The following is a 27697-nucleotide window of genomic DNA, read 5'->3' on the forward strand; positions in this document are numbered from 1 at the left end:
GTACATGACCCGCCCATTTGCTGCTGCTGCTGCCTGAGCTAGGTCAGGTGTTCCCCGTGTTGCTTCGGAAACTTTGTCATTTTAAAAACGGGCCTGAGTTTGTTGTTGGGACAGGGACAGACGAAGTCATGCTCAGGCGGATACTTCAAATGGTAAGGTTCCGGTGCGGAAAATCAAGCAGCGTGGGTTTTATATGGCGATTATTAGTCGTTAGCATTTGGACATAAAGGCCTGTCCTTGCCTGAGCATTCATGATGGTGCGCACCATTTATAACACATTGCGGTGCGGGTGGGTGGGATTCTTGCTGCTAACCACGGGGAGTTCCCGTGTTGGAAAAAATTTCTCTACTCCGTCACAGCGCAGTGTCTAAATCAAGCGCCCCTTAAGAAAGCTCGAGTCAGCTAAGCAGCAAATGCTAACTCTGTTGGGTTAATTGATATTTCGGATGGCATGGATGCAGCAAACCATGACTCCCTACAATGGATTAGAAAACTCTAATTATTTCTTGAGACCACTTTGTCCCACCCTCGTGGAGCACATTTAGCTCATAATCTGATTGTATACTACGGCTGACTTATATTTCCCTAGTTGGTTAGCTGGCTACATCATAGCATTAGGTTGATTCATCGTTTACACATCACATTGCCGTTGACCGTAATGACACACTGACCTTTTAACCCCATTTCAAGCGGGTTATAAAAACATTGTATTCTCATTAAATATCGTTTTTTCTCATTCTTCTAAAAAAGCTTATGTGGGAGTGACATGTTAGCATTTAAGCTAACTAGCCTCAGCATAGAACTACATTTACCTACCACCCACCAACGACGTCACTGTGAACACAAGTTAGAACCTCGTATTCAGTAAAATCAGTTTCTTAACATTCCATTCAGGACAACAAACGTTTTTGCAATAAATATTAAAGTCAGTACAGGTGATAGCAAAGATGGGATGTTTGTGTCAGAACAAATCAAGTTACTGCACACATATTGGTTCAATGGAATTCTTGCTCATTATTGATAGCGTTTATATTACCATTTGAAATATAATACGGAGTACCAAAAAGCTGGAAGTCAAAATTAAAATTGAATTAAATTAAAATAGTAAAACCTCCATTATATAGTTATCCTTCAATAAGCACATTCAACAAATCACTTTTCAAAGTACTGAACATGCTGACCTTCACTAGTAAAACAAACACATTTTTATGAATGGGCCACATGTTTTACATCAACTTTATATGTCTGTTTGTGGCTGAGCTGATAGCAAGTGACCCCATTTGATCTGCTACTGTGCTGTATTCTGGGTTTTATCACATCCGGTCAAATGGCCTCTCTGATTACCAGATTTCTGTATGTTACTTGTAAGTGTGTGAAAATGTCCCTTTACTAATGCCATTGATGATAAGGAAATGCATCTAAATAAAAGCTATTATATTTGTTTTCATCATCATCCAACTAAAACACACAAGGGCAGTAAAATGTCATATTATTAGCTTAATATTTCTCAAGAAAATATAGAATAGTGCAGAAAAGATGGAGACATCATTTAATTAAAAAATGATTAAACATGTCATTATAAGCAGTTAATTATTCAGTCCACAGCAGTGTAAACTAAACATAATAACCTTTACTTTTTCTTCCCAAGACCCCTGGGAAGGGGGGTTCTCAGAATGCAGAATCAGAGCCACCCAGCGCAGACCTGAATCATGATCAAACATCAGAGGTACCTAAGTTTATCTTAAGTGATTTATATACTTTTCTCCCACTAACTGATTCTAATGATGGACTTTTGTATTTCAGGGCTTCATCTGTCCTCAGTGCATGAAATCTCACAACTCTGCAGAGGAGCTTTTTAAGCACTATGATCTGTTCCATGATACTGGAGAATTACCCGCTCACGTGGCCCCCACTCGGTAAGACATTGATGTCACATGAAGCCTCTATTCTCCTGTGTAGTTTTACAAAATGTCTTATAAAAACACTCCTTTCATCAATTAAAAGGGAAGACCTTACAATGTTGCGGCAGGAGGTTCAGGACTTGCACGCATCTCTCAAGGTAAGTTTGAGTCCGAATTAAGCTGAAAGTGTCATTTCAGTTTTTTGTTGGCTCGTACAAATGGTTGATGTGTGTCATGTTTTCACCTGATTAGGAGGAACGATGGTTCTCTGGAGAGCTAAAGAAGGAATTAGACAAAGTCCAGGGGCACCTGAAGCAAGTAATTCCTTTCAGATATTTCATGATTTACACACGGTCATTCTGGATTTAGGATATCAAAGCAAACAGTTGCTGTAGCTGATTTATTCTTTCCCTTAATTCTATAGAGTGATGGACAGACGGACCCAGCTGAATCAGGTGAGGAGGTTTGAATATTTTCATACTCCTTCCAGAAATATTGGAAAAATCAAACATTAATATGTGTGTCTTCGCCTCAGCCCTTGAAAGGAAGTTGAATGAAGCAGAAACTGAGAAGTTTAACATCAAGCAGATGAAAGACTTGTTTGAGCAGAAGGCTGCCCAGCTGGCCACAGAGATAGTAGGTGTGTGCGATGGGGGAATTGTGATGCACGCTGTTGCCGAACTGCTCTTAATTTCAGTCTTTTTATCATCTAAACGCAAAGCTCTTTTTTCAGATTAGCTTTAAGTGAGATTACTTTCTTTTATCGTAGATGTACTAATTTTTCAATCAGGTGTTTATTTGTTGTGGTGTGAAGATCACAAAAGTGTGATTATTGACAGACCTAAAGTCCCGCCTTGATGAAGAGAAGAGCCTCCGGGAGGCTGCTGACCACAAACTGGCTAAACTTACGGAACAGCTGCAGAAAGAGAAGCAGGAGAACGACAGACTCCAAACAGAGCTGGTACAGTCCAGCACACAATGACTTTCTGTGGATACTTTTTCGTTCCTCACAAGAGTCCGCAGACACCATTTGCTCTCTGTATTTGTACGTTCTTTCATGAACGCAATGCTTTGAAGATAAACTTGAATCACTGACCTCTTTTCTAGATGAATCAAACCAAATCTTAAGCTGTTTGTCGCTGAGATGCATGACCTCCAAGACCTTATGTCAAGAATGCTAAAACACTTGCATTTGAGTGCAGGAAAAAGTTGCATGTTTAGTCTTCGTGTATTTAGCTTGAATAAAATATCAAAGGAATTTTTACATAACGTATTTCTTTTGCTGTGCCATAGCTGCAACGGCCCGGTGTGGAGGATGTGGAGGTGCTGCAGAAGGAGCTGGTGCAGGTGCAGACATTGATGGACAGTATGTCTCGTGAGAGGGAAGAAGAGTCTGAACGTCTCAAAACCCACTACGAAGAGCTGGAGGCAAATCACATTAACGCAGAGGTGAGATTAGAACCAACAAATATAAATTCTCCTGAAGCTCAGTGTTCATCTGTGTGACCAGTTTTTCCCCCTGATTCTCTGTAATCGGTGCTTGGACGATTAATCCAGCTCTTAAGTGCATTTTTTACCTGCTGCTCAGTCAGATTACATCACGACAAACAAGATATGTTACAAATTCTTTTACACTTTTGCTTTAAATAACTTTTTTCATCATGAAATGGCTCTTATGGCTGGTAATCTTTATGTTGACTATTTATATGCTTATTATTTACTTCTATATTAATTTATATACAATTGTTATTAATGCAAAAATCCGCAAACTAAAAAAAGGTTAATTTCTTGACATGTGTACTTAACTATTAGCCTATGGGCATGTAACCTTTAACCATTGGTGGGTCACAGGGATATTTTAGTCTAGATAATAATCAACTGTGGGATGTATTCTGATAAGAAAAATAACGCACTTTTAGATAATGAATAATACCGATCTTAACTTCAAAACAGGTAGAAGGTGTCATTATGTCGATATTTTATTTTAGTTTTCTTTCTGCTGCCTTGTGTCTCAACAGTCAGTTTCCATCTTACTTCAGTGGACAGATGTTTAAAACTAAGGCCTATACTGTTAACAATGCAGACTGTTTGAAGTCATGTTTGTGACAAAGATTGGAACAGCATTACAGCAAAGGGCAGTAGGTTGACTGAGGACTTTTGCTGTGTGAAGAGATTCTGCACTTGTCTAAGGCTGAATGCTAGCAGCCAGGCTCCACGTCCGCTAGCTTAATGTCATGATTGCTTCTAAAATAAAAGGTGACAGTCAGATGATATTCAGATTGCAGACTGCCTGGCAGAAACTGGGCCCTCCTTTGCATAGAAGATTCTAGCTGCTGCTGCCACAGCGCAGTGAGAAGATGTTGAGCTAAATTTCTAATCACAAAAGCATCTTTCTGCGTGACTGACCTTTTGTCTCTGTCTTTCTACCTCTTCCTCACCTAATCATGTTTCCCTCCTCTCCAACATTTACTTGTTCTTCAAGCTTCATAAACTGGAGGTAAATTGTCTTTCATGCCCCCCATTGTTTACATCATTGGTTTATCATAATTTGTTTCCCCACCTTTTAAAAAGTTCTTGTTTTAACCTTTGGATTTCTTGATGAATATATTTTTTTGTATTAATGTGTTTTTGTATCAGTTCTTCTTGGATGCAATTTAAATAAGTCATTCATAAGAAGATCGTACTCTATTGTTACATGTTTTGTATTTTTCCTAATGTGTCTCTTCTATTTCAGATGACCATTTCCCAGCTGAAAGCAGAGCTGGAGAAGGGTCCACAGGAAGTAGCTGTCTACACAAAAGAGATTCATGAGCTGAAGAGCAGTCTGAACAGTCTGCAGCAGCAAAGCCAGGTAAGACAAAACACAGCCAAACACACTCTAGTTTTCGAGAAAAGAATATGTACACATAAGTGTCAAGTGTAATCTTTTTCCTCTTTAGTATGCACTAAGAAAAATGAGGCATATAAAAGATCTGAATTGGTTAATTCTAAGTATCATATTGGCATTTCGCTGATGTTTGGGAAATGGTATCCTAAAGGAGAGACAGTATGTAAAGATGTTCTGTAAAGAGATGCCTTCAGGATGGTTACAGTTATTTACCACAAGGCACAAAGCCCTGGTAATGCTTGAGAACATGACGTTCGATTTAGTCTTTGTGTAAAAATGGGGGAGAGCCTCTCATTTCTGGACAGATGAAACCAAACTTCTACTGCAATGGAAGAAAAAATATAGAAAAGAAGTTGCCTCTTATTCCATTGTTTTACTTTAAGCCCATTGTGGGTAGAAGCAACAGGATTGTAGTTATGACATCATCCAGTAACTATGGACTGGGGTGTACATACAGACATTTTGCACAGCTTGCAAGTGGTCTTGGCGCAATGAAATAAACAGGTCTGCATCTTTCATTGCTCTAATCATATGGCGATTTTCAGAGCTGAGCCACTTGGCACACATTATGTAAGACTGCGTGTCTAATGTACATAATAGATGTTAAGGGGCCTTGCCAGTTGCCCCAGGCATGTAAAGGATGCCATGTCACCACCCCTATGGCTCAGGATCAGGGCTTGTCTCAATGCCTTGCTGCTACCAGCCTTCTTCAGCAACCCAGGCATGTTGATAACAAAATCACACTCAGAGCAGACCTATAATTAACCCCCCAGTGGTATTTCTGAAATGCCACCCCGTCTCAGTGTGGAATACAGTCATAGGTAACTTCACTCGTGCACTGGGGTTCTGCATTGGAGATGCACTATTTCCTGTGAGTGATTAAATCCCTTCACATCAGACATGCCAATGCCCTTCCCAGCCAAGTTGGGTAAGGGGAAGGGGGTTACAGATCCTTTTCTCCAGTGCCACCTGCCTCGTGCTCCTCCAGGAAACAGGATCTCCACAACACCTGGTATCCATTTCAAAAATACACCTCTCATGAGAATTGAGACCAAAGTGATGTCACAGAGGAACAGACAAGGCATCAGCTGAGGTTCTCTGAAAACATCGGGTTAGCTAGAAAAGATGCGACAATGACGTGAGAAAAGGATCCCATACAGGTCGTTAAAGGTGATGAAGGCCAATAAAGAGTGTTGTGAGATGCGGTCTTAGGTATGGTCTGCACTGTGTTGGGCTGTAAAAATGTTTTGAATGTCTGTGAAGTCTGGCTGCCCTGTTAGATTCCCTTCTTAGCAGCGTGCTATTAACAACATTTTCTTTTTATTGCCCTGTAGCCAAGTTTACTGCCAGCTCTAGGAACTGCATTTACACAAAGCACTGTATTTGATGTCCTCTATTATCAGTGTTCTTGTGAAATGCGGGACATTTAAAAGTTTTTTTCTCACATACGTTTTGTTTTTGTTCCCTTTGTAAAACCAACTCGATGTGAATTAATGGACGGCTCGGTTCCCGATAAACTGAGTTTTTTACTGGCTTGTTGGTCGTAACTACTTTTCACTTGTCATGTTTCTTCCCATTGTATGTTTAGTTATTATCACAGGGAAGGTGAGCTTTGTTTTAAACAGAGGAAAGTGGGGAGAAATAAAGACTAAAAACAAAACAGGGAAGTTGGGAAATATGTGTTCCAAAAGAAACTGATTGGTTTCACCCATTAGAGAGTTGCTATTGTTTCCAATATATTAGTTGAGAAAAACCTAATGCAGTAAAAAAAAGAACAGGACTAAAATGAAACAAAGAACTGACTGGAATTAATTGGGACATCATAACACAAAAGAGCCTATTATCCAAATTAATTAGATTTTGTTGTTTACTTCAAAACCCCTCTGGGATATGTTGAATTGACTGTTGGTTTCCAAAAGTCTTGGCCACCGGGACATGTGTTCTGTCCTCTTCTTGCAGAGCCTGTCAGAAAAGCTTGCACGTAAGGAGAAAGAGCATCTGCAACTGAAGGAAATGTTAGCTACAGAGACCACCACTAAGAAGAATGTCCAAGACGGTCTGAGGGAGAGGGAGCAGGAGGTTCAAGAGCTACAGTCTCGGGTCATTGGGGCTGAGGCTTCTCTGCAGAAGGCCCGGGCAGATCTCCAAGAGAGGAGTGAGGAAGTGGCAAAGCTGAAGATTGAGATGGGGGAGCTGGAGGTGAAGCATGCAGAGCTGAAGGTTGAACGAAAACAGTTGGAGCAGCAAAGGGAAGAAAAAGAGAGTCATGGAGCACAGCAGCAGACTGAGATCAGTCAGGTTAGTCACCCACACCCACTGTTGCACCTTTCACTATTTTAAGATTCATCTTTTCAATTGGAGTCAAATGTTTGTATATTAGTGGACACATTGCAATATCCATACATGTACATTAGGTCTTGTTGTATTGTTAATATTTGCCACAGGATGATACTTTTGTAAAGTAATAAAAAATAATCTGTCTCCTTCCAGCTGCACGCCAAACTGCTGGAGACAGAGCGGCAGCTAGGCGAAGTTGAAGGTCGTTTGAAAGAACAGAGGCAGCTGTCGGGGGAGAAATTAAAGGACCGCGAGCAACAAGCAGCTGACCTCCAACTCAAACTGTCTCGTACAGAGGAGCAGGTAGAAGATGAACCGTTTCTGATCGCTGAGAAACAAAAGATGCAAGAAATCCATAAATGCAAAATTTTCACAACTTGCTGGTAAAACAATACAGGAAAATCTTAACTTTTGTGTCATCCCACTCTAGTTGAAGGAAAGTGCCACTAAGAACACAGACCTGCAGCATCAACTGGAAAAAGCCAAACAGCAGCACCAGGAACTGCAGGTGTTGCAGCAAAACACAAACGGCAAACTCCGGGAGGCCCAGGTACTGCAGACAACGGAAAATCTGTGGGAGAAGTATTGCAGAGTCTGCAAAGACTTTTGTGATTTGTGCTGCAGAATGACCTGGAGCAAGTCCTGCGTCAGATTGGGGATAAGGACCAGAAGATTCAGAATCTGGAGGCACTGCTACAGAAGAGCAAAGACATTGTGAGCCAGCTAGAGGCTGAGAGAGACGACCTATGTGCCAAGATCCAAGCCGGCGAGGGGGAAACGGCCGTGCTCAACCAGCTTAAAGAGAAAAACCAGGCATTACAAGGACAGGTGGGTAAATGCATGCTCATTCGCTGTCACAAATCTGTCATACAAAGCATTTTGTTGCTTATTTTTTATGTACTGTATATGTGTTTTTAGGTTACACAGCTGACAGACAAACTGAAAAACCAATCTGAAAGCAACAAGCAAGCTCAGGATAATCTCCACAAGCAGGTCCAGGAGCAGAAGACCTTGTTGCGCTCCGCCCAGGACCGAGCCCATACCATGGAGACTACAGTCACTGAGCTCACTGCTCAACTCACTGACAGCAAGGAGAAAGTGTCCCAGCTAGATGCTCAGGTAGCACATGTATTTAAGCAGTATGGATATTTTCCTCCCTGGGCTGCCACCTTATCGTGGTGGAGGGGTTTGCGTGTCCCAATGATCCCAGGAGCTCCGTTGTCTGGGGCTATATGCCCCTGGTAGGGCCACCCATGGCAAACAGGTCCTAGGTGAGGGACCAGACAAAGCGTAGCCCAGGACCCCCTAATGAAGATAAATAACATTGGTCTCAAGTTTCCCTTGCCCGGATGCGGGTCACCGGGGCCCCCTCCTGGAGCCAGGCCTGGGGGTGGGGCACATTGGCGAGCGCCTGGTGGCCGGACCTCTGCCTATGGAGTCCGGCCGGGCGCAGCCCGAAGAGGCAACATGGGACCCCCTTCCCGTGGGCTCACCACCTGCAGGAGGGGCCAAGGGGGTCGGGTGCATTGTGTTTTGGGTAGCAGCCGGAGGCAGGGACCTTGGCGGTCTGATTCCCGGCTGCACAAACTGGCTCTAGGGACATGGAATGTCACCTCTCTGGTGGGAAAGGAGCCTGAGTTGGTGCGCGAGGTTGAGAAGTTCCGACTAGATATAGTTGGCCTCACCTCGACGCACGGCAAGGGCTCTGGAACCAGTCTTCTTGAGAGGGGTTGGACTCTCTACCACTCTGGAGTTGCCGATGGTGAGAGGCGACGAGCAGGGGTGGCAATTCTGGTTGCTCCCCGGCTCAGTGCCTGTGTATTGGAGTTTACCCCGGTGGATGAGAGGGTAGCCTCCCTTCGCCTTCGGGTGGGGGGACGGATCCTGACTGTTGTTTGTGCCTATGGTCCAAACAGCAGTTCAGCGTATCCACCCTTTTTGGAGTCCTTAGAGGGAGTGCTGGAGAGTGCCCCTTCTGGGGGCTCCCTCGTCCTCCTGGGTGACTTCAATGCTCACGTTGGCAATGACAGTGTGACCTGGAGAGGTGTGATTGGGAAGAACGGCCCCCCTGATCTGAACCCGAGTGGTGTTTTGTTATTGGACTTCTGTGCTCGTCTCAGATTGTCCATAACGAACACCTTGTTCAGACATAAAGGCGTCCACATGTGCACTTGGCACCAGGACGCCTTAGGCCGCAGATCGATGATCGACTTTGTGGTTGTGTCATCGGATTTGCGGCCGCATGTTCTGGACACTCGGGTGAAGAGAGGGGCGGAGCTGTCAACTGATCACCACCTGGTGGTGAGTTGGCTCCGATGGTGGGGAAGGATGCCGGACAGACCTGGCAGGCCCAAACGTGTTGTGAGGGTCTGCTGGGAACGCCTGGCAGAGTCCCCTGTCAGAAGGAGCTTCAACTCACGCCTCCGGGAGAGCTTTGACCATGTCCCGGGGGAGGCGGGGGACATTGAGTCCGAGTGGACCGTGTTCCGTGCCTCCATTGTCGAGGCAGCTGACCGGTGCTGTGGCCGCAAGGTGGTTGGTGCCTGTCGTGGCGGCAATGCCCGAACCCGCTGGTGGACACCAGCGGTGAGGGATGCCGTCAAGCTGAAGAAGGAGTCGTATCGGGCCTTACTGGCCTGTGGGACTCCTGAGGCAGCAGATGGGTACCGGCGTGCCAAGCGGAGTGCAGCTACGGCGGTTGCCGAGGCAAAGACTCGGGCATGGGAAGAGTTCGGTGAGGCCATGGAGAACGACTTTCGGACGGCCTCGAAAAGGTTCTGGACCACCATCAGGCGTCTGAGGAGGGGGAAGCAGTGCACTGTCAACACTGTGTATAGTGGTGATGGTGTGCTGCTGACCTCAACTCGGGATGTTGTGGATCGGTGGAAGGAATACTTCGAGGACCTCCTCAATCCCACCAACACGCCTTCCAGTGAGGAAGTAGGGCCCGGGGACCTGGAGATGGGCTCTCGTATCTCCGGGGCTGAAGTTGCCGAGGTAGTTAAAAAACTCCTCGGTGGCAAGGCCCCGGGGGTGGATGAGATCCGCCCAGAGTCCCTTAAGGCTCTGGATGTTGTAGGGCTGTCGTGGTTGACTCGACTCTGCAACATCGCGTGGACATCGGGGGCAGTGCCGCTGGATTGGCAGACCGGGGTGGTAGTCCCTCTTTTTAAGAAGGGGGACCGGAGGGTGTGTTCCAACTATAGGGGGATCACACTCCTCAGCCTCCCTGGCAAGGTCTATTCAGGGGTACTGGAGAGGAGGGTCCGCCGGATAGTCGAACCTCGGATTCAGGAGGAGCAATGTGGTTTTCGTCCTGGGCGTGGAACAGTGGACCAGCTCTACACCCTCAGCAGGGTCTTCGAGGGTACATGGGAGTTTGCCCAACCAGTCCACATGTGTTTTGTGGACTTGGAGAAAGCATTCGACCGTGTCCCCCGGGGGGTCCTGTGGGGGGTCCTCCGAGAGTATGGGGTGTCGGGCCCGTTGATACGGGCTGTCCGCTCCCTGTACGATCGGTGCCAGAGTTTGGTCCGAATTGCTGGCAGTAAGTCGAACTCGTTTCCGGTGAGGGTTGGCCTCCGCCAGGGCTGCCCTTTGTCACCGATTCTGTTCATAATTTTTATGGACAGAATTTCTAGGTGCAGTCATGGTGTTGAGGGGATCCGGTTTGGTGACCTCAGGATCGCGTCTCTGCTTTTTGCGGATGATGTGGTCCTGTTGGCTTCATCGGCCCGTGACCTCCAACTATCACTGGATCGGTTCGCCGCCGCCTGTGAAGCGGCTGGGATGAGAATCAGCACCTCCAAATCCGAGGCCATGGTTCTCAACCGGAAAAAGGTGGAGTGCCTTCTCCGGGTAAAGGAGGAGATCCTGCCCCAAGTGGAGGAGTTTAAGTACCTCGGGGTCTTGTTCACGAGTGAGGGAAGAATGGAGCGGGAGATCGACAGGCGGATCGGTGCGGCGTCCACAGTAATGCGGGCTCTGCACCGGTCCGTTGTGGTGAAGAGAGAGCTGAGCCGAAAGGCGAAGCTCTCGATTTACCGGTCGATCTTCGTTCCTACCCTCACCTATGGTCATGAGCTTTGGGTCATGACCGAAAGAACAAGATCCCGGGTACAAGCGGCTGAAATGAGCTTCCTCCGTAGGGTGGCTGGGCTCTCCCTTAGAGATAGGGTGAGAAGCTCTGCCATCCGGGAGGAGCTCGGAGTAGAGTCGCTGCTCCTCCGCGTTGAGAGGAGCCAGATGGGGTGGCTTGGGCATCTAGTCAGGATGCCCCCTGGACGCCTCCCTGGTGAGGTGTTCAGGGCATGTCCCTCCGGTAAGAGACCCCCGGGGAGACCCAGGACACGTTGGAGAGACTATGTCTCTCGACTGGCCTGGGAACGCCTGGGGATCCCTCCGGATGAGCTAGAGGAAGTAGCTGGGGAGAGGGAAGTCTGGGATTCTCTCCTTAGGCTGCTGCCCCCGCGACCCGACCCCGGATAAGCGGCAGAGAATGGATGGATGGAATGGATGGATATTTTCCACTTTTACCCAAGATTTTAATCTGTGACACAATGCAACATTTACTGGACCTCAGATTGAGTTGTTGTGCACTGACAGTATTTTTGTTGTTGTATTTTCAGCTGAAAGCCAAAACAGAAATGCTGCTCTCCGCTGAAGCTGCGAAGGCTGCACAGAAAGCCAACATGGAGAACAGCCTGGAGACTGCTCAGCATGCTTTGCAGGACAAGCAGCAGGTTACTGCAGTTTTTGTAATATTCTTTTACTTTTTTCTCTTATCCTCCTCACCCATTGATTTACCTGTGGCAGGAGTTAAATAAGGTGCAGAAGAAGATAGAGGAGCAGGCCCAAAGCCTCAAGGAGAAAAGGGAGCAGTGCACACAGCTAGAAACCAACTTGAAGGAATACAAAGACAAGGTATTGTCTTCAGAGCAGCACGTCGAACAGCTACAGAGCCTCAATAAGGTTTGTGTCAATAACTTTACGGACTCTTAAGCCGTAGTTTTTTTTCTTGAATAAAATGTCTGTTTATGTTGTGTTTAAATTCCTAATTCAAAATGATGATGATAGAGACTGGAGTCACAGCTTGGGGAACTGCAGACTACACATGAGCAGGTGCAGCAAGAAGTGCAGAACTTGCAGAAGGAAGGCACAGAGATGAAACAGAAGGCTAAAGAGCTTCATCACTCGCTGGAGACGGCGAAGGAAGGGTGAGATAAACCATACAGGCGTATAAGTTTAAAAAATGGTGTCAGAATGACATTAAATTCCTGTATATACCACTAAAATTAGTAAATACTGTTATGGTGCTGCATGTCTTCTTGTTAAAAATGTTTTACTTCAGTTTTTAAATGATACCTTTTGTGTTTTTCCGTTTTAGGGTTAGAAGTCTAAAAGAGGAAATAAAGACAAAGACAACTGCTTTGACTGATGTTCAGCAGCAGCTGAAATGCTCCGAACAGGACAGAGCTACTCTTACAATGAACCTGGACAAAATCAACCAAGAGCAAACAAAGCTAAACAGTAAACTTCAAAACCTCATGGCAGATTTACAAAAGGCCCAGCAGGAGAAAGAGGCTCACAAGAAGGAGGTTGGCTCCTTGCAGGAGAACCTAGCAAACAATAAAAAGGCCCTAAAAGAGAGTCAGAATGCACTGGATGCTGAGAGGAAGACCCATAAGTCAGCGGTGGAGGAGAGAGTATGTTTGAGAAGCTGGTGTCAGTTCAATGTTATTCTACAGTTGTGGAACAAACACTAAAAGATGATACGACAAAGTCAATACATAAACTACCATTTCTGTTCAATCTCAGGAAAAGTCCAACGAGAAGGCCAGACAGGAACTTCTTAAAAAGAACGAGGCCCTGACCAAGGCGGTGAACGACTCTAAAGAGCAGTTGGAGCAGCTGAGGGAGGTACGTATACAAAATATACACGAATGTGTGTACATATAAATACGTTTCTTCTAACGTGTCCTGATCTGACTCCACATGGCAGGCAGAGAAAAGATTGAAAGTACAGTTGACTTCAGCGGAGCAGCAGCACTTAAAAGCTCAGGAGGGGCTAAAGGAAAAGCAGAATCAGTTGGAGAAGCTTCAAGCACAACTTAAGACTGTACAAGGGAACTTTGAGATGGAGACAAAGAAACTAAAGGGCCAAATAGCAGAGTTGCAAGAAAATGGTGCCAAAAAGGCAAGTAGGAATTTTTAATGAATACATAAACACGATCTTCGTCAACTGTCCATTCTTAAGTGCAAATCTGAATCTTCTTTTCTATGCAAATTTGGTGGTTGTGGATGTGTTTGTAGGCAGAAGAAGAAAGTCAACTTCGGATGCAGGTGTCAGGACTGAGCGAAGAACTAACTTCCGAGAAGTGTCGCACAACAGAACTGCAACAGGCTTTGGAACAAAGCCAGGAAAGTCACAGCAAGCTGCAGTCTGACTTTTACGGCAAGGAGTCTGAAGTGTCTGCACTGCATCAAGACCTGAAGGTACGTAGGAAAGAATGGACAAGTGCCCTCAGCTTATGGGCTGATTTAAAAGAACCATCAGTGAAAAGTGCTGATTAGGACAAGTATTCATTCTGATTCATTGAAATGTGAAAGTCTTTCCATTTCTTGCTCTCGCAGGCCTCTGAGGAGAAGCTGAAACTTGCCCAGGAGGAGCTGGCTGGTAATCAAACCTATCAGACAGGTTTAGAAGCTCAAATCAAGGAGCTACAAGTGGCTCGAAGCTCGCTGGAGCAAGAGTTGGAAAAACGAAACCAGAAGCTCCAACAGCAGGAGCAAACTTTAAACGATTCTGAGAAGCAACAGGTCAGTGTTACACAGTAACACACAAAAACACAAATATTGTTTTTATATGCTGTGGACATGAGCATAAAGTGTTTTTCTTTTTTTAATCTCCAGTCTCAAGTGATGGAAGAACTGAGAAAGGAGAAGAGTAAAGTGGAGGAGCTAAATAAGGTCCAGAATGACTTGGAGAAGAACAACACACGACTGATTAAAGATGTAACGGCACTAAAGGAGAAAGGGCAAAAGGTTGTTACTTTTTTACAGTAATCAACATCCTAACAAATGTATTTTGTTTAGGAGCTTATTACTATGTTAAGACAATGTTACAGCTAAACTCATGATCACTATTTTATCCCCCACTCTGGCCGATGCAGCCTTCTCCTATATTATGTCTCATAATAAAATTTTATCTTGGGAAGGATGCAGTCATCAAGGAAGAAAGCTTGAGTCTGTATGCTGAATTGCAGACATTATTTCAAAACCCCAGGAATTTTTTAGCACTAAGCTGATGGGCGTTGCTGGTCAAGTTTGCATTGACTTGCATATTTGTGGCTTTTCAGGAACTGGGTGAACTACAGGAAGCCAAACAGCTGCTGATTCAGCAGAAGTTGGAGCTTCAGACTCGGGTGGAAGCGGCACAAGATGATCTGGAGCAGGAGAGGACGGAGCATCAGGCCACTAAAGACAGCATTCTGCAACAAAAAGAGCAGTTCCTCGCCCAAATTAAAGATATGCAGGATAAATTGGTAGGCCTCCTCTGTCTATAACCTTCACATGGATATTTTGGTAGACATAATAAGAGATTCAATGCTGCCTTAAACAGTTGGCTGAGAAGAAAGCCAAAGAGGAGCAGGTGAAGCGTGGCGAGGAGGCAGAAGCCAAGCTGAACGTGCAGGTGACGGCCCTAAATGAAAACGTGGCCACATTGAAGAGAGAGTGGCAGAGCAGCCAGCGGAGAGTCGGGGAGCTGGAGAAGCATACGGATGAGCTGAGAGGAGAGATCGCTGTGCTGGAGGCCACCGTCCAGAACAACCAGGATGAGAGACGGGCACTTCTAGAAAGGTAACGTCATCTTTTTTTCCCCATATTTTGTATAATCTACAGTGTTTATGATGCTCAGCCTTAAAAGGGTCCTAGAAGGAATAGAAGATGAGTCTGGCAGTGATCCTCAGTGTGCTTGAGGATTGGGGTTTGGTTATGGTCTGTTGTGACGGGAGGGTGCACGGGCGCTCAGGCTTCTGGGGCCTCACAGTCCTGGCTCACAGGGTTCTGTGCTGTTCTGCAGTTGTTGGAGCTTCTAACCTCTGCCCGACCTCTGCCTAGGGTTGGGTTCAAGTCATGTTGCTCAGGAGTGTTGGTGTTCCAATTTCTGGGTACTTCGGTCCCAATGACCTCGGCTAAATTGAATTTGAACATGCATTCCTTAGTGTCCTCTGGTTGTGTTCAGGTGTGTAAAGGGTGAAGGTGAAATCGAGAAACTGCAGGCCAAAGTGGTGGAGCTGAGGAGGAAACTGGAAGACACCACAGCAGCCATGCAGGAGCTCGGCAGAGAGAACCAGTCACTCCAGGTCAGTCGTGAAGCACAGCAAGTTTAAAAAAAGGAGAAGCACAAAATGCGCAAAGTGACTAAAGTGCTGACACATTTTGCAAGGTTGCTGCTCTTTGACGATTGTGTTGTTGGTGTGGTGGTGGCGGTGTAGATTAAGCAGTCCCAGTCTCTGACCAGAAAGTGGACGGAGGATAACGAAGTGCAGAACTGCATGGCCTGCGGGAAAGGCTTTTCTGTCACTGTCAGGAAGGTAAGAACCATCATATAATGACGTCTACCAAATCTAGCCCTGTGATGGACACCTTTTCCCTCCCTTCTGGTTATTTAGCACCACTGCAGACATTGCGGGAACATTTTCTGCGCTGAATGTTCATCGAGGAACGCCCTCACACCGTCCTCCAAAAAGCCAGTCAGGGTCTGCGAGACCTGCTTCGAGGAGCTCCAAGGCTGATTCTCCCCTTTCCTTCACCTCCCTCAACCACCCTATTCTCCCTTCTTTCCTACTCCAGCAGGCAGAAGACAGGTCGTCTTTGTCATATTTTAATGTGCACTATAGCGGACAGGCGCCATGTGGCTCCTGGCTCCCGGTGGCACTTTCACTGAAGACAGGAGTCATGTGACTGAAAGGTGGCGGGAGTGTTTGTATCTGTTTTTGTGCCTTTGCTACTCCCGTGGACTGGCAAAATTGAAATGGTTTCTCTTTTTAGCTCATTCTACGTTGTCATTGTCACGTGGTGTTATTGGCATTTGCAATGAGGCTGTTTTGTGTGTTGCAAAATGTTTGGCAGATCAGGAGGTGTAAGTCAGTGAGACGCTGCAACTTTTGGAATGAAGATGCTGTTGAAACTCACTGCTAGCCTGTAATGACGAATGCAGCAGGTTTGTCCAAGAGAATATATTCTTTGATAAACCATAGTGGAAATGGGAAGAATTCACTTTTTAACCACAAGAAAATCATTTTATATTTAAAAATAAATAAATAAGGATCTGTTTTAGTTTAACAGAGTTTAGTGGTGTGTAATAATTATGTGAAGTCAAAGGTGTGATGAAATCATTAATTTGACAGAAGTATGTGCCAACAGTTCATTTGGGCCTAAACAGTTGACCAGTGTTACTTTGGTAATAATTAATATTTTAACAGAGACAATTTAATTATGTTCACTGTTTTTTTTTTCATTCACATTTGTTGACAGTAATGTTCAGTTAAACAGAGTGAGAGAAGTCATTTGAGATGAATTACGTCAAATATGACCAGCAGTTTTTAGCCCAAGAGGTCGCCCATGGCAACAGATGTGATTGTGCAGCAGCGACTTTGTGTATTTCATGACCAAAGAATGTGCAGCAGGAAGCAGGGGCGTTCGATTTCAGTATTTTTCTGTGTTGGTTTTTACCTGTACGTGTGATGAGCCGAAGGGGTTTTGATGTCGTGGTTTTATTGTGCCACCATCTCCTGTGTGAATTCCTGCAACGTGTGGTGCTTTCTGCAAACTGCAGCCATCAAAGGTGACTTCATGTTTTTGTTTTCTTGCTGCTCATCTTAAGCTCAACTGCACTGATTACTGCATGAGTATGGGTCTGTGTGTGTGGGTCTGTGTGTGTGTGTGTGCGAGAGTTTGCTTCAAAGAGGTAACTACAGCTGATGCTGCGTGTTTTAGCACCGCAGCCTGTCGTGTGCTGAGATCCTCCGTATGAATGTTGCATCTCCTCAGCAGGTTGTTCAGGGATGTCGGTGCCACTTTCAGGTGCAGCAGTTGCTGCCGGTACTGCAGCTGAGGTTGCATCTTTTTTTTTTTTTCCTTTTCTTTTGTGCAATTGCTTTAAGACTGGAGGGAGCTAAATACACTGTAGGATGGACAACAGGGCACGTTGCTGTGGAATTTTGTAAAGAACTGTTAGTTTCAGACTTGACAAAATAATTTCATTTGCTTTTTAACAGAAGTCCATCTCAGTTCTGAGCTCTCAAGAACACTTGACCGTGTTTGTGTCGGATTTGTTTTACGTCTACCTCAGATTGGCACCGGGGAAAAAAAGCACTATTTCTAAACCTTCCGACCTTCAGAATTTCTCATTGACACGCCACACTAAAACCCAGATAGACGACTCACAGCTTGTTGCATTCTGGGCTTGTCTCCCTCAGAATCCAGTCTGAACCATAGGACCAGAACCGTTCAAAAGGCTTCAGCATTTCCTGCACCGATGTTCTGACCTGCTCATTGATACCAAGGCTGTCATAATTACTTTGTAAATGTTTGTAATGAAAATGACAAAAGGAGAATATAACTCTAGAACTATAGCACTTGTGTGTGTATAAATATGACAGTGAAAATGTGTGTTGACTCATCGGTGTCTTACTCATTTTTACAAAATGGCCAAACTGGCCTTTGCAAACTGAACTGTAGCTTGCTTCCTGTTCCTCTGGCCTGTGGCTTCTGCGCGCTTCCGGTCCTCACGCGCGTCACAAAGCTGTGCTTGGGGCCAGCTTGCACATAACTGCTCACTGTTGGAGGTGACACCCACACACTCTGTATTCACAGTGGTCTTCATCTGAAGTGATTAGAAGTCCTGTAATTATTGTGCACATGCACCAGTTAATTTTCTAATTCAATGTCATCACAACACCTAAATAAAACCTACAGTAAGTTTCTACAATCTTGGTTTTGTTTTGTTTTTTTCATTTGCTATTCAGTGACCTTTAGGTTTTAATATGAATCGCTTTGTTTTTGTAAAACAAAAGCTCGGCAAGCTTAATGTAATTTCTCCCTATTGGCATAAATGAGAATTAAAGTTAGGAGATTTAACGTGTTCCATTTTTAAAGAAAATAAACCCCAGGAAAACATTTACTACATAACATTTATTGTACAGTAGAGAAGCAACAGACAAATATTTTACAAAATGCTATTAAAACTAAAATTGACGTCAGTGCAGTGCACGTTGACGCCAGTATTTTCAGATGGCTTTTTCTTGTGTTGTGAGGATGGTTCATATCTGTGCGGACTCCAACCACAGGGTGGAGCTCTTGACTCTCGGCTGGACGGAGTCCAGTTTCAACAGTGTAGTCACAGCGCCCTCTAGCTTTGACATCCATTCTTTCTGGAAATGGACATCAAAAATGAAAAAATTCCAACTTGTGTGAGCATTTTAAGTTGTTTCTTTCTGGAAATTTTAACACAAAACCTCTTGGTCGAGGTGAATCTACCTTGTTAGACTCGGATGCAGCTTGCAGGATGAATGCGCCGATGCATTGCTGGTAGCGGTTCTGGTGCATGATTATAAAAGAATGAGGGAGCCCTGATGCTGCAAAAACAACATGTGTATGCTTGATTAGCATCAGCTGTAAAATGTGATATTTCTTGTCAACAGAAAGGCGAAAAAGCTGCACGCGAGAGCCGATGAGCACTTGTCTATCACAGAACAAAAGTCATTTATTACATGAAGCATTGAGCTGGTCGATATTCTTCAGCTGGAGTCGGTCTAGAGAGAGGGGCTGATCCAGGACTGTGAAGGTGCATCCCTCCTTCAGAAACTGATCCAGCTCCTGGTTCTGCGGCAGCCTCAGGGGGTTCTGCTCCGGGCCAACAGACTTCTGCACGCATAGATCACACAGCAGCTTCGGCGTAAGCAAATATTCACAGCGGGGAAGTTCACGCCAACATCGACAGGCTGTACCTTCTTGTTCCTCTTTATCTTTGTGATCAGCAGGAATTCGTCGAACAGGAACAAGTAGACGTCGATCAGCTTTGTGTTCTCTGGGAGTGGACCGACACAAACAAAGGCGTGAGACTCTTCCAAACCTTCAAATCGCAGAGCTTGTCAAATGTGTGACAGTTACGTCGGCCTCGTGCACCTGTGAGCACGAGTTTCCCCTCGTGCAGCAGACTCCTGTGAGAAATTAGATTCTCCAGAGTGACGGCCTTCAAGAGATGCTTCAGAGTCTGCAGGACAGTAAACAAAGAGTCAACATTAGTAGTGATGTGTTAGCCCGATAACGGGGTCAGTGTTTTGTATCTACGAGCAAGTTTTATTTACCCCAAAAAAATACAGCCATGTTAGTAAATCTTCAAAAGAATACTCAAGGGATTTCAAAATAAAAGGATAGATAGATCGGTGGCTCTTCGTGATACTGTGGCTGGTGTGGTCTGTAGATTGAACCAGATTGCTCCTGGATACATTATCGCTGTGAAAGAGGGATTATTCTTTCATTTTTAAGGAAAAACATCCCAATATCTGATCCAGCCACAGGTGTCAGTATCACAGCAGCGTACTCGCTAACACATGTGCAGACAGACCTCTGGGACGAAGGCACGCTTGTCTCGCTCCCACACGGGCAGCCACACCAGAGCGTCTCTCAGCTGTTTCACCTTCTGGTAGTTATCCAGCCATTTCACTTTCCCCTCTAAATCACCTGGACGAAGAGTGGAAGGAAAAACGCTCATTCAGGACTTTGAATGGTTTGACTGGTCTGGCTGTAAGGTAGTCATAGTGGCAGGGAAAATACTGGAAGTTTCCCACACCCAGAGGACATCAGCTGAGATTACACACCTCTGCCCTGCCTGTTTAATAACTGCAGGAAAATAGCTGCTCAAGAATGCCATTGCAAGTATATTGTAATTGCAATTGGACGCGTGTACTAGCTGTGCAGATGGAGGCAGCCTATTTACCCCACAGCCTATTTACCCCACAGCCTATTTACCTGCACTCCAAACACACCTGACTAAAGAAAATTGCCTGTCATTGTGAGATTGATGTCAGCGGGCAGAGTTCAGTTTGACAACAGTAACTGAATAGACTAAGTCACATATTAACCCCGCAATAATGCACCAGCTCAGTGAGTCGGTGTCATCATTCCTGTCGATTTCTCAGGAGTCAGTTGTGGTGTTGTCCGCTCACATATAGATGTGTCCACTTGCTCTGCAACACTCTGCAGGCCTTTGGTCTCGTCCTCCATCCGACACCTCTTTGCCATGTTCCGCAACAACAGAGGGTATCGAGTGAGCCTCTGCAGCGGCGCCACCAGCAGGTCACGCAGCTGAAGCCTCCGGCACAGCTCGTTCCTCTCGCACCACTGAAGGAAGTAAAGACAGAGCAGGTGAGGGGAGGATAAAGAAAGTCAGAGGGGTGCTAGGGCTTGTTAGACACCAGAGGGAATGGGGGGGCAGTGACAGGAAGGGACATCTGAAACCAAAACACAATGAGCTGACTGACAGGAAGGTTACGAGTGGGAGAAATGGCCACATTCCTTCCTCCAAGAGCCTTTACTGCCATCTTTGATACCTCGTGTGCCCTCTGTTACATTTGGCTCGGCGTCGTCTGGGGGCACGGCATGTTTTTAACAGCTCTGACTCACACTATCAAACCCGCATCAGAGATTAGTCTTCTGTACCTTGACATATATTCCAAAGTCCTCCCTGAGCTTCAGTTTGTCCAGATAAAGTAGCGCTGCCGAGTAATTAAGGCAGTACTTCTGCAGGCAGTGGCAAATGCTCTCCTGGAAAACCTGCCAACAGATGGGAGTGTCAACATACAGGCTGCTGAGTCACGTCTGACATGTAGCTGCAGACAGACCAGCACAGAAACACAGAGAAGAGACATCCACTGAATTCTGGATTAGCTGAGAAGCTTCTTCGATTCTCCATCAACCAAAAAAACCCCATTTTTTTTAGTTATTATTAGGAAATAACCCCAGAGAGTCATTTTTGGAACAAATTATTTAATGTAAAGCTATAAATCATAAATTCAAAGGCCAGTTTGATGGTTTAGGCTTGGTTTTAAAGTTTATGGGTCAGGCATGCATGGCTGTGTTGTGTGTGTGTGGTGTGTGTGTGTGTGTGTGTACACCGGCGATACTTGCCGTGCTCAGCAGCTCCAGCAGGGTGGGCCCGTCACCCTCTGGACTCTCTAACATGCTCTTGATGACGCGGAGGAGGTTGGTCAGGAAACTGAAACTCACCTGCATGAGAAAATACTCTGAGTCTAGAGTTACCGCACATTGTGCACATGCACAGGTCACGTTCAGTTTGTGGAAGAGAAAACCAGTCTCTGAGTTCATATGGTCTCTTAAGCTAAATCTCACTTTACCAGGTAAGATAACGGTTAAACAAAAATAAAACGGTTTAACAAATAAATCGTTTGTTTCTTTCTGGCTGAGGGTGAATTTTTTTTTTAAAAAGGTCAAAAGAGTCTGTTTCTCGCATAACAGGTTATTTTTTGGTTATTGCGTGGTCCCACCAGACACAGCTCATTGAGGTTCGCAAAAAGCCGCCAGGAGTCGACATCCGCCAGGCAGCTTTTCATCTGCAGGTTTGAGAGCGTAGCAGAGAACACCTGAGGGTCAGACAGACAGAACGGGCTCAGGGGGATGGTTCTCCCAGCACGATTGTTCTAATCCAGCGCTGTGAAGAACGGAAATCCTAAACGAAACCTTTACGAACGGGTGTGGACGTCCCTCTGGGCCTGTTTGAGTTGGCCTGTGTGTTTGTGTGCATTTTTGTTGAGATGGTCACCTCTTTCAGAACCATCAGCTGATCCAGGAAGTAAAAACATTCGCTGGTGAAGAGTTCCCAGATGGCCTCCTGCCTCTTGAGGCCCTCAGGGTCTGTGCTGGCACTCGCTGGGGAGGACTGGTCCTGCAGGAACTCCAACAGAGTGCAGTCCTGTCCAGAAAGAAGTGGATAGATGGCAGAAAAACAATTAAATTAATTTCAAAAAACATCACCTTTGTTGCTGTAAATTTCCAGCCACCACCTGATGTTTTACAGTTTGTTTGTTTACTGTGTGCAGGGTCAACCTGACTAGTTATACTGTCAAGAAATTCTGGTTCTTGCACAAGCAGCAGTTTTCCCCCAACTGCCAGTTTGGGACTGTGTGAAACACTGAACACTATTTGGATTGCAAATGTGTCAGTGGATCAAAGACACACACGCACGCACACACGCACGCACACACACACGCACACAGACACACTGCTTAGATTAGAGATCTTTGCACAACCAGAACAACATGATTTACAGAGCAAACAGCCTTGATCGTTTGCAGCCCAGTGCTGATTTCTCACCTTGTACTTTTGGAAATCAGAGTTTCTCCAGTCTGGAATCTGAGATTTGGAGAGATATTTCTGAACATCCGACACTGTCCCTGTCTGCGGTTTCCCCTTGGTCTGGAAGGTGGAGAAAAGGACAGATGGTATTATTGTGGGTGTTAAGGGGAAAACAGAAAACTTTGTCTGCATAGTTGGGCTCTGGGTGAGTATCTGTCCCAACAATTTAAAACAAATAAAAAAGTTCAGAAGTCTAACTAAATGGGTCTGGCTCCAATTCTGCATTGCGAGCTTTGACCAATTACAAAAGGGATAAGGGGAAGCACATTAATCTGATTTGAGAAGTGGGTCAGGGAACAATGTCCAAACTGAATGCCCACAGCTAAAACAAAGCACATCAAAACAAACCCAACGCACACCATCGGCACCGAGCGGCCGGGCAACGACTACTGGCCAATCACACACCTACCGTACTACGCCTTGAAAAAGGCCACTTGGGCTTCTTGTTATCTGTAAACATGACAAAGACACCAGTGATCATCAGAAAAGGACAACCTGCTTTTAAAACTTTAAATTCTGTGTTGGCAGCAGTAAAGGCACGACAACAATAAAATGAGATTTTGTACCGTTTAAGATGTCAGCCACGCCGTTGGACACGAAGAGGTCTCCTGGTGACACGTCCAGGCCCGGCAGACTCACCACCACAGAGCTCCGTCTCCTCTCCTGCAGCCTGAGGGAAACAGCAAACAGCCAGACCACATCAGGCTTTGAGTTCATACATTAAACCAGCGCTCAACCAGGTGGCCCCGGTGGAAATGTGAGACTGACTATTTTATTATTTGTGTTTCTGTGAATACAAAATGAAGAGAACACAAGAGAACACGAAGAGTAAAACTCTTCGCAAGCTGCAGGAAATAAGAGAATTCCTTTACTCCTTTTACATGGTTGGAATACCAGTGGAATACCACTGGGATCGTTCAGCCAACTGGAGATTAACATGATTGGCAGAAATTATGATGGATAAGTGTTATGTGTCTGGATTTTGTGCTGATTATTGGACCACCATATCTGTGTGGGGTGGCGAGCTGATTTCTAATCCTCTTGTTCTCCCATTCCTGGTGACTGAGGAATGGCTCTGGCTGGAAACACAGTCCTGCCTTTTAGCCTCAGGAAAACCTCAGCCAGAGTGACTTCTCCTGCTAAACCTCAGTTATTAATTCGAGGAGAGTTTGAATACAATAAAACACAAGATAGCGCTAATGCCAAAAATGAGCCTGATGGTTGTATCAACTGGATATTGAGGTGCTCCACAACCAGACAGACCTGTTCAACCAAAGGTCAGGTTCACCTTCAGCATGCTAGTCTTGATTGACAGTGTCAGCGTCCCCTGTGGTATATTCTCCTTTGGTTTGAGTCTTAAAAAGCCAACTTTAACCCCATCTGATCCTTTTTACAATGGGAGTGTTCACTTACTTTGTCAAATATTGCTCTGACACACAAAAAGCACAAGTACTCTTAAACATATATTCACCGGAGCACTTCACGGGATTCCATAAAGTCAAAGGACTGAGAACATCACGGAGAGCAGAAATGGAGAGAAAATCAGACCACAAAATGATCCGGTACATACAGTACACGGAACATGTATAGTACTAATATGGGGATATAAAACCCATTGGAACTTCTCCTTTGCAGCTCATGACTTCCCAATAAACCGTAGCTGAACTTCTCCTACCCGCCTGCACTGCTGCAGCTGTGGGCCACACGGCCGCAGGGTTAATTTGTCTACCTTGGGGAAGCTATTCAACAGGTGGAGCGGTGCTCAGCGGTGAAAGAACGACCTGTTCCTTGCTCTTACAGACAGAGGCTGTGTTCTCCTAGTAAGCGGATACAGCCCACTTCAGGTCAATGTATAGGCAGGCGGTGCCGAATCAACAGTAAAGCAGATAACAAACTGGCAGAGGGTAGCGGAGCTGCTATGCAGCTAATGGGACGGTGAGAGAGGCACGAATTCTCCTCCAAACCAGGTCAGTTCATTCCGCGGCATCCCCACAATGCCATCCTGTTGCTTTGCGACTGCTGAGTAAAAAGACTCCTCTGTCGGCCCCTCTGCTGCCGAAGGCTCTTCAAAAATGGGTGTTTTGTTCCTGCCCAACAAGAGAAATAATGATGCTCAAAAACAAAACTGCCCCGACCAGAAGCTCGCAGGGCCGAGTCCCTGAGTGAGGCACAGTACCAGGGTGTAATTACATGGACAAAAGCTGCCTAATTATCCAGTGAGGGTTACAGCCCAGTGGCCCATTAAGGAGGGGTGTGGGTGGCAGTAAGATAAAACAGCGTTAATGAGGGTTTGTCTAGCCCATACATAACCATGGGACTCTCAAAACTTAACACACTGAGCATTTGCTCCGCTGACAAAGACATGAATGACAATGAATGCACAATGGGGCACCTTTAAAACTCTGAACGTCCAGCGAGCCTCGTTAACGAGTGTGATGCGAGCCCGTGAGCCATGTTACGGCGGCATATGATAGCTAAAATTTATTTTACTAATGAGAGGAGCTGGTGCAGATATTTTGGGCTTCTCGATATGGAAATGAACCGTATCTGTTGCACAGTCACTTCCTGACATGCAAACTTTAAAAAAACTGAACTGTTTTCTGGCAGGACAGGCAGATGACATGTAAAACGCTTACCTGTTACAGAGATGTACTTTGTCCTGTAGAAAGATAAACAGAATGCATCAATGTGTGATTAAACGAAGAGAAACACTCTTGCAGTTCCACAGCCTGTGCCAGTCACACGTTCGGCAACATTAACCCCAACTCACTGTACAGTAGAGTTCAACACAGGGTGCAACGACCCCCTCCTGCTAACAGCAGCGCTCACTATCACTTTCAAAGACATTCAAACGTGAATTAGTGTTTTAAGTGCTCGCTTGGACTCAAAAGACTGATATCTGAGGAGAATGTCAGAACTCCATTGAGAATGTGCTCAGTTGAATACCACAAGCTGATGAATAGATCTCCCCATTATCTTTTCCCATTGTTCACTGACCCCTCCATTATTGGGTGACTGCTGACTGCGGTGAATGGGGGCCCGAGGAGAACACTTCCCAGGGCTCTCCAGGCAGTGGGCTTGGTCAGAGCTGTCAGTGCATGTAACTGCTGATTCATTTGCTGTCAAAAGCTCGTATTGTGCGCCACCGCCGCGGGAGGCAAGGCCGAATGAGGGAGAGGAGGTTTCCTCAAGGAAGGAATGTGTAACCACCATGTTTATGGAAGAAAATCCTTGTCACACACCCCCACACACAAAAGGTTGTGGCCATTGAGGCAAAATAATTAGAAGTTTAAAAAAAAAAAACTAACTCACCTGGAATTCACTTTCAGGAAATATGAAATTTCTATGGTAGGCGGGAAGAGCGCTGTGACACTCGGGCCTCTTGGAAGCCACACCGTTGTCTAAAGTCTTTGATCTATACGATCTGGGTCTCTGCTGGCCACAGGATGAACTGGGTTGGTGACTGTGGCAGGGCTTTCCATCAGAGTCTGTGCTTGCTGCAAGAGGGGATTTGACCCTTTGGACCTGGAAGAGAGGGCTCAAAGGGGATGGCCCGTTCTCAGGATCCCAGGGATCCGTCAGCGGGCGCCTGGTGCTCCTCATCCTTCTCAAGGTGGGAGATGTGGAAATCCGCCCGGGAGCCTGCCGGTCAAACTGCAACAAAGGGGCTACCAAGCCGTTGGAGTCCACCAGGGACGACTGTCTGAGCTTGGAGTGTGACCGAGTGAGGTCCATGTGCATTATGACTGGACTGCTGGTCTGACTCTCCTTGTGTTGAAAAGATCCAGAGTCTGTCTGGGTCTGAGCATCCACCGTGCCGCCGCCACCACCGACAACTTCATTTTCAGCCCACTCGATGTAACTCCACTCCAGCTGTTGGTCCACATCCTGGTCTTTGTCTTGCAGAATGACGTGCTTCAGCGTGGACATTATAACCTCAGAGGCATGGTAGTGCAGAACGGATCAGAAAAGTGTGATGTAATGGTCTGGTTGCTCCGACTTAAGGTCAGATCATAATCCTGAAGCATTCCATTGCCGTTCACACCGATCAACCCTCAAGTTTCTGTAGGGGGGAATTCAGAAACTGTCTCAGAATGCAGAAGCAATGTGCAAAAGGTGGAACACAAACTTAATTCCTGATTAATCAAAGGCAGAACCCAGTTTCAGTTACTAGTGATGCATTTTAACATCATGACAGTGCTACGCTGGCCATGCTTTACAGCCTGTTTTGACAGTGTACAGTTTGCTTTGTCTGAACAATATTGGGAGGTACAAAGAAACAGGAATTCACACACCTTATTTCAGCGTCCTGCCTCTGAATTTTGTCAAGTATTAACACAGACAGGTCTGTTTGGTCCAAAATACAGGCCACAAAATCATTAACAGTCCAGCTCTTTTCCAAAGCATCGGCTTCATTCCACTGTCCATTCTAAACACAAATGCCACGAAGAGCGGTAAAGTTGGGGGGTTTTTAAGTTTAAAATTCATACATATAAAAATGAATCAGAGACGTGACCTCGGTGGCAGCGCAGGGCGCACGTGCCCGGGTACAAGCCATTAAAAACGTTAGAAGTTTGGCTGACTTACACCCGCCGGAGAGTCCAGACGAACCGAGCCCTCAGTGGAACCGCCGGCAGCAAACACCCAAACCCCGAACGACAAAAGGAGCTGCCGTTGAAGACCAGATGAAGACCAAGGTGTGTTTGTCTGACGCGAAAGGTTAGTGTTCTGTCAAAACACAAGCGCGAGGGAGCGAGAGGGGCGGAGCCGCGCACGAGGACAAAAGCAGCGACGTGACTACACCGCTGGTAACGATACTCTCTCTCTCTTTCTCACACACACACACACACGCACACACACACACACACACACACACACACACACACACACACACACACACACACACACCTAGTTCAGTAAAATCTACATTTCCTTATTGGTCAATAAAAAGAAAATTATTTTTAAAGATTTTTATGACTTATCAAGTTGGTATTTGCAGCCTTTCCCCCTGTGCATAGAGGCTTTTGTTTTTTCGCCCTTTCTGCGTGACGGTGTCGCAGATTTGGAAGCAGAGGTGTGTCCACAAGTGCAGGTGTTTGTGTGTTTATGTGTGTGTGCGGGGGGGGGGGTT

At 45.7% G+C, this 27697-nt stretch overlaps 2 protein-coding genes across 6 annotated transcripts; one reads left to right on the forward strand and one right to left on the reverse strand.

Moving 5' to 3' along the window:
• Window positions 1-5: 5 nt before the first annotated feature.
• eea1 (early endosome antigen 1) lies at window positions 6-18121 on the forward strand. 3 transcript variants are annotated; one of them, XM_029841249.1, is made up of 30 exons: window positions 6-152; window positions 1649-1726; window positions 1804-1916; window positions 2005-2059; window positions 2154-2219; window positions 2326-2356; window positions 2437-2541; window positions 2741-2862; window positions 3195-3350; window positions 4384-4398; window positions 4636-4752; window positions 6748-7086; window positions 7279-7428; window positions 7556-7675; window positions 7750-7953; window positions 8044-8244; window positions 11754-11867; window positions 11941-12096; window positions 12202-12341; window positions 12512-12830; window positions 12943-13044; window positions 13127-13321; window positions 13438-13620; window positions 13759-13944; window positions 14038-14169; window positions 14484-14669; window positions 14747-14985; window positions 15371-15491; window positions 15624-15722; window positions 15801-18121. In XM_029841249.1, exons 1-30 carry the CDS (start codon window positions 129-131, stop codon window positions 15921-15923), a joined length of 4191 nt encoding a protein of 1396 aa, XP_029697109.1. In that variant the 5' UTR covers window positions 6-128; the 3' UTR covers window positions 15924-18121. The 3 variants fall into 3 exon arrangements, with proteins under 3 accessions (XP_029697109.1, XP_003967354.2, XP_029697110.1); XM_003967305.3 differs by lacking the exon at window positions 4384-4398; XM_029841250.1 differs by lacking the exons at window positions 6-152; window positions 1649-1726 and having other exon boundaries at window positions 1832-1916; window positions 2154-2215.
• Window positions 18122-18303: 182 nt separating this feature from the next.
• plekhg7 (pleckstrin homology domain containing, family G (with RhoGef domain) member 7) lies at window positions 18304-27314 on the reverse strand. 3 transcript variants are annotated; one of them, XM_011607154.2, is made up of 18 exons: window positions 27154-27314; window positions 26862-26995; window positions 25879-26629; window positions 25203-25225; window positions 23133-23236; window positions 22976-23016; window positions 22525-22626; window positions 21974-22123; window positions 21699-21794; window positions 21322-21420; window positions 20854-20967; window positions 20361-20535; window positions 19760-19875; window positions 19318-19405; window positions 19140-19219; window positions 18903-19056; window positions 18670-18767; window positions 18304-18563 (listed from the first exon to the last, which is right to left on the reverse strand). In XM_011607154.2, the coding sequence occupies exons 3-18, from the start codon at window positions 26494-26496 to the stop codon at window positions 18453-18455; spliced, it is 2169 nt and encodes a 722-aa protein (XP_011605456.1). In that variant the 5' UTR covers window positions 26497-26629; window positions 26862-26995; window positions 27154-27314; the 3' UTR covers window positions 18304-18452. The 3 variants fall into 3 exon arrangements, with proteins under 3 accessions (XP_011605456.1, XP_011605457.1, XP_029697112.1); XM_011607155.2 differs by lacking the exon at window positions 26862-26995 and having other exon boundaries at window positions 27154-27312; XM_029841252.1 differs by lacking the exon at window positions 19760-19875 and having other exon boundaries at window positions 18306-18563.
• Between the last annotated feature and the right edge of the window lie 383 nt (window positions 27315-27697).

This window comes from Takifugu rubripes, chromosome 9, assembly GCF_901000725.2.
Source record: "Takifugu rubripes chromosome 9, fTakRub1.2, whole genome shotgun sequence".
NCBI classification, from domain to species: Eukaryota; Metazoa; Chordata; class Actinopteri; order Tetraodontiformes; family Tetraodontidae; genus Takifugu; species Takifugu rubripes.